Genomic DNA, 16,949 nt, shown 5'->3' with positions numbered 1-16,949 from the left:
GGCCAATTGAGAACTTTGAATGTCATTAGGTATGTTTGTAATGTTGTTGAAAAAGAGAAGGTTTGAAAAGAAATTAGGGTATAAACATTAAGAAAAAAGTTAGCCAATATTCATTCAAATACATTTGGTCTCTTTCATGTTATATTATTTACAAAGGCAAAGTTTGCTTAATGGCTGATGAATTGACAAAAAACTTGCACATTTCTTATTTGGCGTTTAGTTGCTACATTGCTAATCTACCTTTTAACGTGATTCACAAATACTGTTTAATAACCTCAATAAAGAGGGACCCTTTGCATTTGTGAAAATTCTACCTCTTGTTAATGCATGGCTAGGAGGATCTAAGAATAGGTGTTGCGTAGAGTCAGCAGAATTGTTTCATCTGCCTTGTACTGTCCACTGAAATATTCCATAAGTCTTAAAAAAAAAGAGGAAAAATATTATTTTGTGTTCCAAAGGAGCAAACTTATCTTTTTGGATACTATTTTCTCAACTCTTTGCCATTATTTGCTTTACCAAAATCAAACAAGAGTCTCAAAAATGAAAAACGCCCCCATTTTTGGAACAAATGATCACTCAACTTAATTTTTCGTCGTATGTTTTGTCAATTGTCTTGGATGGGAAATAAAATTTTGTATCAAAAACAAACATGCTTCACACAAATGCACAATGTTCATAGAATTTGGTATTTAATCATTGGTTAGAGATAGCGGAGGGTCATGTGTGCCGATGTGCCAGATAACAATTAAGATCATTCAAACGGTGCCCTTCCAGTAAAAATCATTGCCATGATATACACTCAAACTTGTTTTGGCTCAAATATGGCAGCTATTTTTTTCTCCTGGCATCTTTTTGGCCATTTCATACACCAAAGATCTGGCAACTGCTGTCCACACGGAAAAATAGACTGAGAAAAATATCAACGAAGAAAAGAGCCCTAGCCAGCATTTGACAGAAACAAAGCCCAATTCTCTTGGAAAAACAGTGGATGACACTGTGTAACATGGCTACTTTTCACACTATTCCTTTGGAGATCTTGGATGATCTTGGGGCGCGATTCATTATCAATATTCCGGAGGCTGAACAACGGGACCTGATTCGGATTTGCTTCCAGGTAAGGAATACATCGATCTTCTGATTTTTACTCTTCTATGTTACTTCTTCTATGGTTTCATGAAGACCAGGGAAAATATGTGAGTGTCCAAAACTCCATTATTTCAGTGCCAGGTTCCATTGGACTCAAATAATAAATAAAATCAAAGGATCAATTTGGGTGCTAATTTCAACATGATAATAATCTTTAGTGTGATTTAATGTCAATGCGTGCATTATATAAAAGAGACTGTATTGAGTATGGTCATATGCAAGATAGATAACGAAAGAAAAAGGAAATGTTCAGCAAAGATGACTAGAAGCAATTGGTTTAGTGGACATGGAAAGAGCGAAAAGGAATAACGCAGACGTAACATAAACAATGAGGTAGAGGTAGGTAATATGATTCTTGATCATTGCAGTAGAGTGGCTGGGCCAGATTGAACAGATCATAGACGGCATTTGTATAGGAGCAGGACAAAGGTGCGTGACTAATAATACTCTATTCCGAAAAAATGTTGGGACAAGGACAATAAAGCGTTAACAAGTCCTTGACTGGGAAGGACACCTTGTCCGGATATCAACCACCATCTCCGGAAAGGTCAGGTGCCCAACACTGTTGAACACTAACTTTACCAAGCGAGGGACTCAGTCTCGCTGAAGAAATCTATCCATCTATCCATCCATCCGATATCTATTATCGGCATATTGGGACACCACAATATAAATCCAGCGGATTTGAGCTTGGAGTGGACGAAGTTGGGAAGCAAAAACTGAAGGCCGTAAGGAAAGATTAGGGATGATTTAGAACCAGAAGAGCTGACGAACTATTGTCACCTTGGAACTATTAGAAATGGGAGGTTTTTGATGGGCAGTTTTTTGCATATGAATCCAATTCTGGCCCTGGCCTTGATCTTTGAACAGTTGAGATGGTTAGCGAAGGAGAGTTGGACGAAGAAGGTGAATACGACTTGATTATTGTTAATATGGCCATCGTCTCGATGATATTGACTTGAAGACCGTTTTCTCAGGAAAAACCGTGGAGCGCATTGATGGCATTTTACAATTCCCCGGCTGAATCCGCCAAATGAACCAGTTCGTATGTATGTTGTGCATATTGTACCGGAAGATGGTTGATGGTGGGGCCTTGGTGTGTGAGGGCTTCGGGCGGGTACGTAAAGATTAAAAAGTGTTGGCTTTAGTGGACCGCCCTGCAGGATGCCAATGAATCCACAGTAGCAGGGGAAAGGTCCTCACCGGAACAAATGGACCATCTGAGAAGCGTATTGATATTGGTCATCAGGAAGTAGATTTAACGTAGAATTCCACACGGTGTGCATTTGAGGAATGACCGTGTTTGGTCCTACCTGCCAATGCTTTGGAAAATCCACAACACATCCGTACATTCTCCGGAATGTTTGACTCTACAATTTTTTGGAGGAGAGTAGCTGTAGAGATGGTCGAGAGCCTCTTCGGAAATCGAATTAGAACTACTCATAATTCATTTTTGCCAATGGTTGTTTGACCTAATCAGGACGCCATTTGTTGATAGAATGTTATATAAAAAATGAAACTTTTTTTCTATTGCTCTAAAGTCTGAGTAAAACATGAAATTATTAACTATTGAAGTATATTTTTATGAAATATGTGCCGTTCTTGTCAAGCCCAATCTTGCTAGCTTCGTTTTTAGACCAAATTTTCCGAATGGCGTGATTATGTTAAGCTGATGATGTTAGTTAGATGCGATAAAGTGCCCCTTCATTAGTGTCATGTCATTGGCCATTGCATTAAAAGTCATCGCATCTTAAAATATACAAACAGACAATTGAAGAGACAGATAAACGTCCTTACGTAAAGAGGCTAATTGTTCTCTAAAGTAGTTTCAACGCCCAGTTACAACGTTTTGTTGCGATCAGCGGTTGGATTCTTTCAATTTGTCAATTCTCAGGATGATTATCCATTTCGCGTTTATCCTTTTGTGTTTGCCGTGGATTGAGGGTCGAACTTTGGAGACCTCGGGGGTTGAAGCCAAATTGTTGGGTCGTTACATTGACACCCTTTGCTTTTATGAAGAGTTGAAGCCTTTTCCCAATGATTGCTCCAAATTCTTGCAATGTAATATCCCATTTGAGTACGAAATGCCATGTCCGCCAGGGTTATACTTTTCATACCCAGAGCAAACTTGTGATTGGCCTGAAAACGTGCCCAATTGCGATGCACCTCTCAGTCCAACGCCACCAACTACAAACGCCACGACTCTGCCCACACCAACCACAACTATAACAACCACCACAACCACCACAACCACACCAACAACCACACCAACAACCACAACCACTACTACCACCACTACTACCACCACTACTACCACCACTACTACCACCACTACTACCACCACTACTACCACCACTACTACCACCACAACTACCACCACAACTACCACCACAACTACCACCACAACTACCACCACAACTACCACCACAACAACTACCACCACCCCAACGACAACGACAACAAAGCCCACAAAGTGTAAAGCTGACGGTCAAATGTTTGACAATCCCAATGACCTCACCAATCACACCTATATATTGTGCTCTGAAAATGGAGAAGGATCCGGATTCATTGAAAATGAGATGCCCTGCAACGATTATTTGATCTTCTACCCGGAAAGAAAAGAGGGTCGAGGCGAATGTTGGTACCCATGCAAAATCGACCCCGCGGTGGACTGTGATCAATACCCCATCCTCCAGGAAGAATGTGATCTCGACGCCTTGGTTTGTGAAAAGGAAAACTTCCCCATGGATGAGACCTGCACCGGATTTCGATATTGCTACCTCGATAGGTATTTTGCATCACTGTCTTGGGTGGTGTGCGACCAATTTTGTCCCCAAGGCACAATCTTCGACGCCAAGGAAGGAGTATGTCTTCAAGGAATCAATTCGGGCAGTTGTGAGGCCAGCTCACCTCCTCCAAGGCCAGATTTTGATTGTCCTTCCCTTGGGAAATTCCCCAATTGGGATGATGTCACGGGACGAACTTTCTTCCAATGCGAATATTGGCCTGATACTCAATATCTGAAAGACTTATTTGTGGCTTGTCCAGCTGAAATGACTTTTGATCATGCCTCGCAGAAATGCGTTTGAAACGGAATAAACCCGTAATGCAAACTACTTGAATGCCAACGTGTTTGTTTATTTATGTAATTTTTTAATGATTTGTAATCATTCGATAAAACACTGCAATTTGTTCTATGTCTATTGTTTTCATTTAATAGGTCGAATTAGCTCATTGGTTTTACATCGACGAGTATGTACAGGACAACGCTAGCAATTACAAGCCCAAGCTCAGAAGCTGTGGAATGCGAGAATTCGCCGAGCACATGTTCAGGCACATTGGGTTCCTTCGTGGTTATGCCGACAACATTCATGAGGTCTTGGAGAATTGGAGACAGTACAAAATGTCCGTGCCTACATACGGCGCCATCATTCTCAACGAAGATCTCTCTCAGGTTGGTCAACATCCGATGATATCTTCAAACAATAGAATGTCAAGCCTAATCTAATGATCGCTTTTCAGGTCCTCTTAGCCCAAGGTTTTTGCTCCAAATCAACTTGGAGTTTCCCCAAAGGCAAGGTCAACGAGGACGAGCTCCCTCATGATTGTGCCGTTCGAGAAGTCTACGAAGAGACGGGTTTTGATATCTCGTCAAGAATCGATGAAAACGTGTACCTGAAAACGATAGTAAACGACCAAACCGTAATGCTGTTCTTGATTCCTGGTGTCCCCACGAAAACCAAATTCATGCCCAGAACTCGCAATGAGATTCGGGACCTCCAATGGTTTCCCGTGGCTGACCTTCCACTTCACAAGAAGGAGGTGATGCCACCCAACCACCTCAATATTGGACCAAACAATCTCTATATGGTTTTCCCATTCATCAAGTGAGTTTTTGAATTGAACATTACTCTTATATTTGGTTTAACTTAATAGCATGGGTTTCATTTTTACTTCGACAGAAGCCTCAAGAAATGGATTGGAACATTCAAAAGGGGACATTTTCGAAGACTCCCATCAGAGGTTCACAGTAGTAACCGCCAAACTCCGCCGATAGAAACTCCCAAACCCTTGAAGGAAAACCCTCCAGAATTAAAACCTCGACGTAATACCCATTGACTTTTCAATTCACTTCTTCGTACTAAATATTATCATCTACTTTCAGAACAATTACAACAACCAGCTCAAGCATTTGAAGAACTCCATTGTCCGACGAATTGGTCCAAATTCCAATTCGACAAGAGCGATATTCTCTCTGCCATGTCCTCAACTCCTGGCTGGATTGCTCAATAACAAGCGTAACGTGATCTCTCAGAATTTGACATTATCCTCACTGTTTTGTGCTTATGTTTTGTAACTGAACATAAATCCAATGTGTTATGCAAACGTTCCTTGTCCTTGCTTTCTGAACACCCGATTTTTCTTGGCTTCTCACTCACACGTACGTACAGTAATTCTCATGACCGAACACTAGTTTTGTCTTATTCATTTTTTGAGGTTTTCCTTTGCTCAGTCAGAAACCTTGTCTCTAATTCCAAGGATTAAAGATTAATGACAGTCGTTTATCAAGGCACGACTTATGGTGTGCGGTTGATTATTGATTAAACACCTTCTTGAGTTTCTATGTGGGGAACAAGCGCTTTGTTTATCTATTAAGACCGTGAGGTCCACGGTGAAAACATGTGCTGCAAATTGGAGTCGTGCTGTTGCTCCATCACCAGTTTGTGTCGGATCTCAATGGCCTTGAATTTGGCCTTCATCGCCATATGTACCATTTTACTTCATCGGGTCATTGACCAAAAGATCATCTACTGGCCTTTATTCGTGACTTGCTCCCATTCGATTCTCTTGGTGGGAAAGGCCAACTCGAATCCCAAACTCGTCCGATCTTGGCAAGTGATCTGTTTGTGTCACATTCTGTTCTTGGGAATGGTCAACATTTCGATCTGTTTGGTCACCGTGCCTAAATTTCGGGACAAGTAGGCTATGCGGACAACTAACCTAAGTATGCTTCCAATGGGATTGGCGAGGGAAATTTGTGAAGGTCGCACGTTGAAAGACCCAGGGTAGTAGGATGCATAGAGGATTATTGCAACATTTGGATTTCTTATCTTTTACGTGCTAAACTAAAACACAACTCGAAGATTTTCATCATCAATCAGTTACTAGTGATGGGACGAGTTCAGATTCGAGTCCGCTTAAACTCGAGTCTCCTACTCAAATCTGGAGACATTGGCCGAACTCGAGTCTTTTAGAAGGACCCTAGCCCAGACTTAGCCCAGTCATAATCAGCTTTCATTTTTCATTGGATTACTTTCCCAAAAAGACTCGTTTATGGTAGTGGTATTCATCAATTGATTATTGATTGATTTAGTTCATCATGATTATATTTGACCACAGGACTAGTAGTATTCAATGTGCGCAATGTTTAAGATTCTTGGTGTTTTTACAACAATTGAAGTGGAACTCCTGTTTAAGTTGAAGGTTAATGATGGTGAAAACGACCTTAACGATTTGAAGGTAATTTTGTTACTTTTTGACGAAGGTAAAGAAATGTTGTCTCGTGCACGATATCACATCCACATTTTTCGACCTTGCGGCACATCCATTCTGGGCTATGCCAAATATGTCTTGTTTTTTCAAGTTGCAAACGTTTTCTGCATGGTTACAGGCATTTTCGCATTAATTCAATGATTCTGATAAGTCATATTCTAGTAATTCTTCTAATTTGTTGCTCTGTCAATGACGTTGCCCCCCGCCATTTCCGTTAGATAATCTGCCAGATTCGAATTCACCATCGAAGTCTAAGGTGAAGATAACGCATGACTTAATAGTCGATATGAAGCGCAAGACAAGGCTAAACGAAAAGTTGATACCATGCATCTAGAATGCCGAACACACTCATTGACAGAATAGGCATGACAAATTAAGGCTTGTTTCGTTTTGAATAGAGCCTCTTGCTCTGTATAACCTTTTGCCCACACCTCTTAGACGTTTCTGTGTATGAATTGGCCTTGAAGAGGCAAATTCAAATGCTATGGTTGACCAAATTGTATAGAAATTATGACGTGACTAGTAGGGAAATAATTCCCAAGAATCACTTGAAAGCCCGTAAACATTGTTTTATTTAAAAAATCTAAAGGATATACAGGTCTTCGAGTATCAAATTTGTTGCTTTTTCGAGACTGACTCGAATGAACTAATGCACGAACTTCTAGAAATATGTACTGCGAACGAGCTTCCCGCCAAATCGGCCTGCTCTTGGTCACAGCGACTCTGAGCCACTTTTCGAATTAAATCAATACAATAAGAAACCTAGAGCTTCTCTATTGAAGGCAAGTCATTTTCATATTATCTACCTGTAAAGTGGCTCGTTTCAAAGTTATGTTGTCAAAAGCTTGTGTAGCTGACAAAGAGCAGGCAGAAAATTCGAATTTTTGCGTATTACTTGCTACATAACTTTGGACTTTTCTCCCGAGTTCCCTAAGTATCATGTGTGGATGGTTTTGTAAATAAGAAATTTTTACTTTCGTTTGCAATGCACATCTCTGGAAGTCCGTGACTTATTTCACGTTTTGAATAGCGATATCTTGCATGTATATATGAACTCAGATCCTAAAATCAGATCAAATATCGACGTTTTCTTCAGGTGACACTCAAGAGTATGCAATTATATTTCTTCTAAAAATGCAGTTCATCTGGTTTGACAGGCAACATCAAATATCATGAAATCCACGAAGCTGAGCAGAGAACGACGTCAAGGACAAAGTTGAAATGCAATCTATAATTTGTCTCACTTATAGCGTTATAGGCATGTAAGTTCGTGCAAACCCAATTTCATATTGCAACATAATGACCCAATCAACTTATGTTTCAGGGATATCTTTGTACTTACCTGACTGATCGAAACTCATGCAAAAAGTTCCTGACGATTTAAGTAAAGTAAAGGGGAAGATAAACATAATTAATTTAATTGCTTAACATTTAGATTTGAACCTTACTCTCCAGTCCAAATCAAAATTGAGCACAAACCGTGATTTTTTTGTCTGGTTTGGTTTTTCACGGGCTTTTCTAACCGCTACACGGAATGTAATTAGTGCAAAAAAATCCATCTGAGCGTTGAAATATATTTTTACAATGACATGGATGAAAAATTAAAGCCATGACATACTTGAAAACACATTTTACTATTGAAAAGCAAACGCTATGCTTCCAAAAAGCAAATTTTCAACCACTTTTTGCTACGACTAAATGAACCATGATTTGACTCCATATTCATTTAACGAAACCACGACAGGTCTTAATTAGGGATAATGATTATATGGTCGTTTCGAGGGTGGAATTGCCTCCCGTTACTGCCCTATCGCTACTCCTACGAGAACCACTTTTACGATACTTGGTACAGTAAAGATCGGATATATAAGAGCAGCTTTGGGGCCGTGAATTTCTGCTCTTATATCCGATGCTCCAGTTCCGTGGCTCCAGGGGCAAAATTGATGACAGAAAACATATTTTCAAGCTATAATTTGCTGTAGTTTTACGATCCAAACAAAATGCAGCCATAAAAATCGAGAAAAATGAAACAAAATGCAAGGAGGGCAGTGTGTGTTAGCTGTATGTTTACGCACCAAATACATAGTTAATTTGTCACAGAATTACATACTGGCTATGAAGTTTGAAAAAAAAAAACCAATATTTTTCCAAAGGAAGCACGTTTGACTCCTAGCTTTGTGGCAGCTTCGGTCAGGCTTATCTTGGACAGCTTGTCAAAATCAGCAAGGAGCTTTTGCTTCTCCTTGATGGAAAAAGTGGTTCTCTTGGTAGACACCATTATGTATGACTATTTGTTTTTATGAGAAAGCGGCTGAAAACTTGCTTTTATCAAATTACTTAACCAGTTTCCATCGAAAACTTCATTGTGGAGCGGGGGAAATTAAAAGAGTTTTGCCGCCTTCCATTGTGCTCTTATATCCGATGAGGCCCAAATTTTCGTGCTCTTATATCCGATGCTAATTTACTATACTTTACTGTATGGTTTGATTCGGGGATTCATAATCCTGCTCTTGATTTTTTTTACCGATTTTTACTGTACAGGTGTAGTACAGAAACCCACATCAAATAACATATCAAATATGGTTGAAGGATCTTCTGTTTAAACTATTGGCACCTAAGTTGATTCGTCCCGCTTAATGGGAATCGTTTCCAACCATTTAAAAACTTGCTAGAGCTAGGAACATAATGTAGGATTGTGCAATCGTAATTAATCAGAAAAATTCTCAAAAACACCATAAGTCTGACTTATTCCTCACCCGTCAAGTTAAGAGGATGAGTATGTTCAGTTATCTGGATTTCCTTTTCATGACGAACCAGCCTTACATACAAATCGTGTCAATGAAACCCTTCAACTAATGTATTTACCCCCTGTCGTTCAGTAATAAGCTAACATCAAGAAAGCGTTGTCTCAGTCTAATTGTGACGTAACTATCCACGGTTGTCCGCATAACCTACTTTCTTGCAGAATCCTCCACACACTTTTCATAGGAGAGGTCGATCACAAGTAAGTGAAATCTCCAAAACCAGAGTACAACTGAGATGTTAAACTTTTCTGTGTCTTGCAGTTTCTATTCCATAACCATATCCATGATGATTTTCAATACCTCAGCTGTGTTGGTGTTGTTCTATGTGGTTTTCTACATGCTCGTGGATCAAAAGCTCTTGACCAAGAACCGTCATGATGTCACGGTACTACCGACGAGTACCGCTAATTCGAACTTGAATTCCACACAATCAGAGGGATCGCAAAGCCTAAAGGATATTTTATCGTCTCTTTCGAATACCATTGTCCTGGATCAGGGTCATTTTCCCACTTGGAGAAATGAGGTCCTCTTTGAATATGGAAGTATCTCGTCACCGCGTGGTTCCACTGCAGAATTTCTTTGAGCAGGGGCAATTTACCGTCCTGGTGATCCGTTACCAAAGGTGATTTGATCTTGATTAGGATAATGGCGTTGCTGGGTCAACAATAGGCCTCGTCGGAGTGCTATAATATTGAAGATGGCCCAGTTTATTTCCCTAGGAAACGTTTAGTGCTGGCCACAAAAACCACTGGGCAGTCCCAATAGTAATTAGGGCACACTTGTGGTGGGTTTGAATGAGAGCCAATCTGATTAAATATTTCAGTGTTGCTGAGAAAAATTGGTTTTGAGGATATCATAGTCTCGTTCTGATCAGAACTTCATCTGTTCCCGGCAAAGCAACAACCATGAAAGGTCTCTTTGGAACTTTGGTCGTTTTACTCCAGCTTTTGAGCGTTGAGCCCAAGGTAATGTCTATTAAGTCTTTTTCAAGCTGCGGTATTTCAAACCACGTTCACGTTTTTTTTTTATGAAGAGAAAGCAGAAAAATATCAAAGTTGCAAAAATATAAGCATGCATTAGTTGATGAAGTAAATGAGATGCAGTTGTTGATGCTGTATTGTGCTGCTGTTATATAGCATTTGTGGCAAATAAGATGGTAATGTTGGATAAAAATGTTTAGATATTAAAAATGGGGACAAATTTATACAAAAGGACAAAAAAATTTGAAAAAACCAGAAGGAGTTGTGCTTCAAAGTAGACTATCAGAAGATCCATTTTGCATCTGAGTGATTGTTGGTAATTAAAAAACTCAAAAAGCATTAAAAACTATCAAACTCAAAAAAAGCTTCCCAGCTAGTAAAATAAGCGGTAAATCATGGAAATGTGGAAAGTTGATAAATTTGTTGCAACTTACTCAAAGGATAATTTACTGTCAACCGAGAACTTGATAACTTCGATTTGAACGAGGTCTTTTCGTCCAACCGTATTTGATTAAAGAGATGTAAAATACAAATTATTGTACGTATGCCACGAACACTTGTGACATTGCTAAAGATAGGCATTAATATGTAGACTGCAGTTGTGGAAATTTTGCATAAGGCAACAGATGGAAAGGAATTATCAACAATTCAAGACGAAAAAGCTAATTTAGTTTTAGATTAGTTTTTTAGAACCCAAAGTCAAAGCAACGCTTTTACGATTTCCCAAACGATCGCTGTATTGGTTAAATTATCGAGTTTTGAATACATTCCGGAATTTCTATTATGAGGACATACTAAGTTGTCCTCAATCATCATGATAAGAGATACAGTGTAATCCAACAATGGTTTATGTTTGGAAACAAGTAATCAATCACATTTCAGGAAAACTACACTGCGTTGTCGAAAACGCTATCTCGTTTTGGAGGACCCAGAAGTCAAGTGAAATGTACAGAGGGGTTCAACCAAGGCGGAAACGCCATGGTTCTCGTGAACAATGCCGCCAACCTGGGTCAATTCTCATTTGACAACCGAGCCTCATCTTGCTGTTTCACCGGAATGTAAGTAGTTACACATTGGAGGTCAAATATGTTTCATTATCAGAGTTTACCAAGAATTTCCTTTCTAGTTGGATTCTGTACGATTTACCTAATTATAACGCGCTTGATTTCAATGCTATTATGTATACCGGGTGGGGTGAAAATATGTGTACAAACTTTGACGGTGTTTTCAACAAAAGGGCTTCTTCAGCTCGTGTCGGTGGCGCCCCTGACGGATACAAGTAAAGTCTACCGAATAGTTAAAATCTTCCTCACACTATAATCAACATGAGCTTTATCTTAGGTATAATACCTTGAACATCTTCCAAGGCCCATTTTTCATGGGCGATGAACAGTTCTTCTACAGCGATTCGGCCCAATTCCCGGTCATCAATTTTGGCCAATCTTTGTTAGTAACGGGTTGCTCCCCATGGACGGTGTACCAGTAAGTATCTTAAAATATCGCAATGGATGGTGAATAGGTACTGATACTGCAGCCGTTTCAGGTTCCCAAACTTCCAAGGAGCATCGGTTTGCTTTATGCCTCAAAATACTCAGAGTTGCGCTCCCGGATTTTTTCCCAATGCTGGACGTTTAGGTGGGTTGGCGGGTCAAATGTCCAGTGCCAGAATGGGATGCTATTCAGGAAATGTAGCTACCTCTCAAAGAACTGAAGAATCCGGATGGAGAGTGGAGGGTGATGGAAAGTCGACCATTCACTTCATTCAGTTGGCTGAACTTCAACAAAACCATGTGGATAAGTTTTCGGCAATTAAAACGGATTGAACATGAGATAAATACAATTTTTATTGACATGTCGGAGCATAAAGTATAATTCGTCTTACTTATCATTTAGCGCGAGTATTAAATGAAGGTTGCATGTTTTTTGATTGTATGAATATGCTCGTGAGCTTAGATAAATACTTAAAGATTGATTAAACTTATCCAACAGTGCGTGTTGTCTGGATGACAGTCACTCTGGTATTCTTGATGGCAAACAAGAAATCGATGAAGAACACGACACCGGCAGCAATGCTCAGAATGCCTAAAACCAATCCCATGGTATAACGACTTCCTCGGTCATATCGATGATTTACCAAGGACAAAGCTCCAATGGTTATGAACAAGATGGCACCCAACAAGTTAATGAATAACTCCTGCAAGTAGAATGATTTTTTGGGTGAATTAGTTTCATTTTTTCAAAGACTGTGGTGAACTTGAAAGCATTATTTTACGAAATATTTTCATGTTCCCAAAGTTTCGCCTGTAAATGGAACCATTCAGTGGGCTATGCAAGTGCGAACAGTGAAAAGAATAAAGTTGATAATTTTGCAATTTCGATAATTCTTCCACATTGACACTTTGATCTTTGCAACGTAGTTTCGAAAAAAAGTAAATGTGGATTATATGTACAGAGTATCCGAGAATCTTTAAATTCATGAATCAGCTTGTGATCTTTTTATATCTTTAAGACTATTTTCATGCATAATGTTCGGTATGTTCGACCATGAACTAACTTAGAATTGACCTTGGTCTCTTGTAGATGCAAGACCAGGCTTCCAATTATATAAATGCATTCCAAATTATGGTTAGTAAAATTATCTACTGCCACTCAAAACGGTAAGGTTGCGTGACTTGAGAAGGACTGCCACAGCGTCGAATTATTCAACAAAGAAAGAAGTAACTTACCAAAATAGTGAGATTCGCTCCCAGAAGATAGGTAACAAGTATGGCCGGAACAATGATCGCATAGCCTACATAAGTGCCCACAGCCAAGAAATGGGCACCCTCAGCTCCGATTTTGAAAGGATATCCTTCGTCACCAAAACGGCAGAAGATCAAGCACAAAATGATAAAAACCTGCGAAAAAACCCAGACTTGAATAAATTTGGAGAGATGACCAACTTGTTTTTTTTTTGCAAATCAAACTCACGATCTCAAGTATTTTTAGCAACCCAGTTGGCGTTTTAAGGATCCACGTGTTAAAGGTGAAACCCATTTTGCTGAAAGGAACCCGAATAAAACGATCTGAATTTCGAGACTAGTTGCGTCGGAATGTTATCGTTTTCCAACTCCCCCAGCATCTAAAATAGATCTATGACGATCTTCTTGCGCGCTCTCCTCACAACGTTCGAAGGTTAACAAGTGCTCAATGACAGCCAGATCTAATCTAAGTATTCAAGAATAAATTCAATGTCCGTTCATAGAAAAATCAAAGTCAAATGTCACAATTTGAGCCCAGTAAAAAATGAGTTTTCAAACAGTTTACTTGGATCCGTTGTATTTTTGGTAAAGCTTCTAGACTGTTCCTCTTCAATTGTGCGTAGCTGTGGAACCCGAAATAAGAGGGAGAGGGAGCGCGTTTGAACACGGTGGAATAAGACTCAGAAATGAACCCAGTGGGCACACTGTGCCTTGTTCCACTTTGACGAAGCCAGCGCTTTCATGAAAATAAAACACGACCCTGGATCAACATGGAACGTAACCACGCCCAGTTTTACGTTGATTAGCACTCGTCGTTGAAGCCAGAATGTCTGAAGTCTCGCTTCAATTCTGAACTAATGACCCTGCTTGCACCTGGTCAATTGGCATTTGACTGAAGGGTCGCGAAGAAAATTCCACGATAGGATCAAAAGCTTTTAGTCTCTTAAATAGCCTAAATTCTTCGGAGTCGAATGGCCAGACTTCCGAAGAAGCACCTGCGACTTTAAGCACTTCTGAGGATACTCCAATCACACTCGCCAACGAGGTTACGAGCATCCGTTCTGGGTCAGTATTGAAGGGCGTGGTAAAAGAAACACATACTTCTATCAATAACTCACCCACAACAACCCGGTCTGGCCGAGGATGTTCCAATGTTAGACGTCCGCACAGCAGAATAGGAACCAGCACCTTGACTGGTATAAGTTGTGGTGGTTGTGGATCTCGACGATTGGAACGCGGTCGGCATTGCCAGGATTGTAGATGAATAATATCCCACTGAAGCAGACTGAAACGCTGATGCTCAAATGCAAGACTCCGAATGAATATCACCCCGACGGACCCTCAAATGCTGAACACCAAAGTAAGCTCTGATGAGCTGGGAGGGCTTGGATTAGGTATTGCTTCCGCGTTTCGCTTTGGGTACGTGTATTTTAGAGGCTCTGAAGAACACGAGGATCCGGCTGGCCTTGCTCGACGCATTTGGTTTTTGTCCATAGCGTTGCAAGCATACACAATCATACCTGTTTTACCCCGGCACAAATCCAATGAGGACTTATTTGCATCAAAATGTATGGAATCATATAAAATGCAATCTTTGTTTGACTTCCTGTTCCAAAAAAGTAATCTTAAACGAAATTTGATATCTGCCGTATTACTTAGAGCGAGATGAAAAAAAGGGCACGATCATTCAGTTGAGCCAGTATCTCATGGCGAAAGTCGTCCTTTGTCAGACTGTCCCAGCACGTGAGCTTGGTACGAGTTTGTTATGGTGTACGTACGTACGTATGTAGTGCTAAAGAATATGACGCTTGGTCTCTTGGCTTTGGTGGCAAGATTCGTAGCTAAGAACAGAACACGCCAAGCAGATAAATCTTGCCCTCTTGAGAAGGATGAGATGAGTACATTCATACATGGGGTTTGTTGGGTGAGTCATATTTTGTGCCCTACGGTAAAGGCATGTTCTTTGTCAGTAGATGGGTTGTTCGGATGGAGGTTTCAGTTGTTTAATACGAATCATTTCATTGAGTTAAAAATTTGACTGCCTGTTAATGGGACGGTTTAAGATTATTACAGATGCGAATGCTCATGTTGAAAACATGTATACCTAAGCACAATGTGCGCCTGCATAATGATTTTTGAAAATCTTGGAAGAAAAGCTAAATTGTCTTCTAGTGAAATATCTCCCGTTGTTGGTGAAGTGATGCTATGTAAAAAGAGTTCAAAGACGAGGAACATTCCACTCCGTCATTGAACAACGTGACATGAACAATTTAGATCGTCACGCTCTCAACCTCAAAATTTATTCAGAGACTGAAATCAAAAGTAAGAATACTGAGCGAATGGGCGACGATGCTTTTACAACAAGATATCAAATGATTTCTAATAGGTGCATGCAATGCAAACACTTGAACCTTGGATAATTGATAAGGCGTCGTACATAAATTCACTCCACCTACTTGGCCAATAAGAATATCAAGCCGCTCTGCAATCCCAATTCTCCTTTGGGAATACAGTTTGTCCTACTTTTTCCTATTCCCGTTCCAACAGGGTGAATCAATCTTTCTTCTGTCCCATTCCCTCCAAGGAAAGAAAGGCCGTCATAATGCAGAAGACAGATTTCTTATTGAGCCACCCCAAAGTAGATTTCCAACCCCTTACTTTCGAAGAGGGGAGCATGACCTGACCTACCTGGCTGGACCAAAAAAGCTAGATCGAACTATAGCTGTTTGTTCAGATGTTCCAAATTGGTCTAAACCAAAAGTCATTGTTTATTCAGGATTGCCTTGACCGGAAACATGGGAGGCCATCAATCGTCCTTGCGTTCAAATCAAGTGAGTTTTTGCTAATAATATTAAAAGAAAGGGAAGGACTGAATGGGTTCATCATCTTGCAGTCAAGAGGTAGTCCAAAATCGAATTGGTTTAAAGCCCTTTGGTCGGGAGGATCACGGCGAAGATCCAATCCAACGCCAAGGGTAAGTGGAGACTTTTGTCAGGACTTCTTTTCGTTTTAATCTTGAGTGTTGAGATTTCTTATCTTTAGGAGACCTCTTCACCAAGCTCAATTCTAGAGGAGGAATACTTGTTTAGACCGAGGATGAATACCTGGATCAAGTGACCTAGGGAAAGAACACTGAGAGAAGAAAAAATAAATAAATCCTGAACTGTCAGTTCGGAAGTCGAGCAAGATCTTCTTCATTTCTGGACCAATTCCAGAAGTGTTGGGGAGCATTTAGAACATTTTGAATTGGAGAAGTGAACGTTTATCATGTTTTTTTTGTACTTCATAATGGAATCTCCACACATCTGCGAAGTCTGCATTCAAATGAGATGTTTTGCGGAAACAAAAAAGACAATAAACAGTACCAAACTTCCTCATTTTGTCTCGAATTCAAATCAAAGTATACTCTGGGGAGCCGTTTTCATTGTAAGGCAATGTACTGTAAAGTACCGAGTAGTCCCTATTTGTCGTACTCTTAAAGGCATTGTACGATATGAATTTATTGTGATGGAAAGGACGCAGGGAAAGTAAACAAATCAGTGAATAACAAGGAACAAATTTCATTGTGGAGATACCTTAACATTCATCTACCTCCCAACTACGTACATCGTGCATGTACACGTTTGCATTCGACTTCAGGCGCTTGACTTAAAAGCAGGTATTAAGGACAGCAAAATAGCTATAATTTTCTTTTTCTCCCTCTCTTGCGAGAACCACCAACAAAT

The 16,949-nt window shown here is 40.0% G+C and overlaps 4 protein-coding genes and 1 long non-coding RNA gene across 7 annotated transcripts; 4 read left to right on the top strand and 1 right to left on the bottom strand.

Moving 5' to 3' along the window:
• Positions 1 to 877: 877 nt before the first annotated feature.
• On the top strand, positions 878 to 5,532 carry LOC131879440 (m7GpppN-mRNA hydrolase-like). 3 transcript variants are annotated; one of them, XM_059225770.1, is made up of 7 exons: positions 1,376 to 1,874; positions 1,944 to 2,052; positions 2,124 to 2,263; positions 4,367 to 4,600; positions 4,669 to 5,033; positions 5,109 to 5,251; positions 5,312 to 5,532. In XM_059225770.1, exons 3-7 carry the CDS (start codon positions 2,180 to 2,182, stop codon positions 5,437 to 5,439), a joined length of 954 nt encoding a protein of 317 aa, XP_059081753.1. In that variant the 5' UTR covers positions 1,376 to 1,874; positions 1,944 to 2,052; positions 2,124 to 2,179; the 3' UTR covers positions 5,440 to 5,532. The 3 variants fall into 3 exon arrangements, with proteins under 3 accessions (XP_059081754.1, XP_059081752.1, XP_059081753.1); XM_059225771.1 differs by lacking the exons at positions 1,376 to 1,874; positions 1,944 to 2,052 and adding an exon at positions 878 to 1,114; XM_059225769.1 differs by lacking the exons at positions 1,376 to 1,874; positions 1,944 to 2,052; positions 2,124 to 2,263 and adding an exon at positions 878 to 1,114.
• On the top strand, positions 2,678 to 4,268 carry LOC131879437 (integumentary mucin C.1-like). The gene has a single exon (XM_059225767.1). The coding sequence runs from the start codon at positions 3,042 to 3,044 to the stop codon at positions 4,233 to 4,235; it is 1,194 nt and encodes a 397-aa protein (XP_059081750.1). The 5' UTR covers positions 2,678 to 3,041; the 3' UTR covers positions 4,236 to 4,268.
• A 282-nt stretch (positions 5,533 to 5,814) lies between the features above and the next one.
• On the top strand, positions 5,815 to 12,678 carry LOC131879441 (uncharacterized). Its single transcript, XM_059225772.1, has 8 exons — positions 5,815 to 6,125; positions 9,665 to 9,703; positions 9,765 to 10,125; positions 10,327 to 10,468; positions 11,366 to 11,541; positions 11,610 to 11,762; positions 11,825 to 11,965; positions 12,027 to 12,678. The coding sequence occupies exons 4-8, from the start codon at positions 10,409 to 10,411 to the stop codon at positions 12,304 to 12,306; spliced, it is 810 nt and encodes a 269-aa protein (XP_059081755.1). The 5' UTR covers positions 5,815 to 6,125; positions 9,665 to 9,703; positions 9,765 to 10,125; positions 10,327 to 10,408; the 3' UTR covers positions 12,307 to 12,678.
• On the bottom strand, positions 12,310 to 14,794 carry LOC131879443 (uncharacterized). The gene is made up of 4 exons (XM_059225773.1): positions 14,343 to 14,794; positions 13,454 to 13,523; positions 13,210 to 13,380; positions 12,310 to 12,677 (listed from the first exon to the last, which is right to left on the bottom strand). The coding sequence occupies exons 1-4, from the start codon at positions 14,468 to 14,470 to the stop codon at positions 12,462 to 12,464; spliced, it is 585 nt and encodes a 194-aa protein (XP_059081756.1). The 5' UTR covers positions 14,471 to 14,794; the 3' UTR covers positions 12,310 to 12,461.
• A 433-nt stretch (positions 14,795 to 15,227) lies between these two features.
• LOC131879444 (uncharacterized) lies at positions 15,228 to 16,634 on the top strand. Its single transcript, XR_009373153.1, has 3 exons — positions 15,228 to 16,055; positions 16,118 to 16,198; positions 16,267 to 16,634. It is a non-coding gene; the product is annotated as an uncharacterized LOC131879444 (long non-coding RNA).
• Positions 16,635 to 16,949: the final 315 nt, after the last annotated feature.

Source organism: Tigriopus californicus, chromosome 4, assembly GCF_007210705.1.
Source record: "Tigriopus californicus strain San Diego chromosome 4, Tcal_SD_v2.1, whole genome shotgun sequence".
Lineage (NCBI taxonomy): Eukaryota > Metazoa > Arthropoda > Copepoda > Harpacticoida > Harpacticidae > Tigriopus > Tigriopus californicus.
Note: the sequence above shows the minus strand (reverse complement) of the source record. Positions and strands in the feature narration are given on the sequence as shown.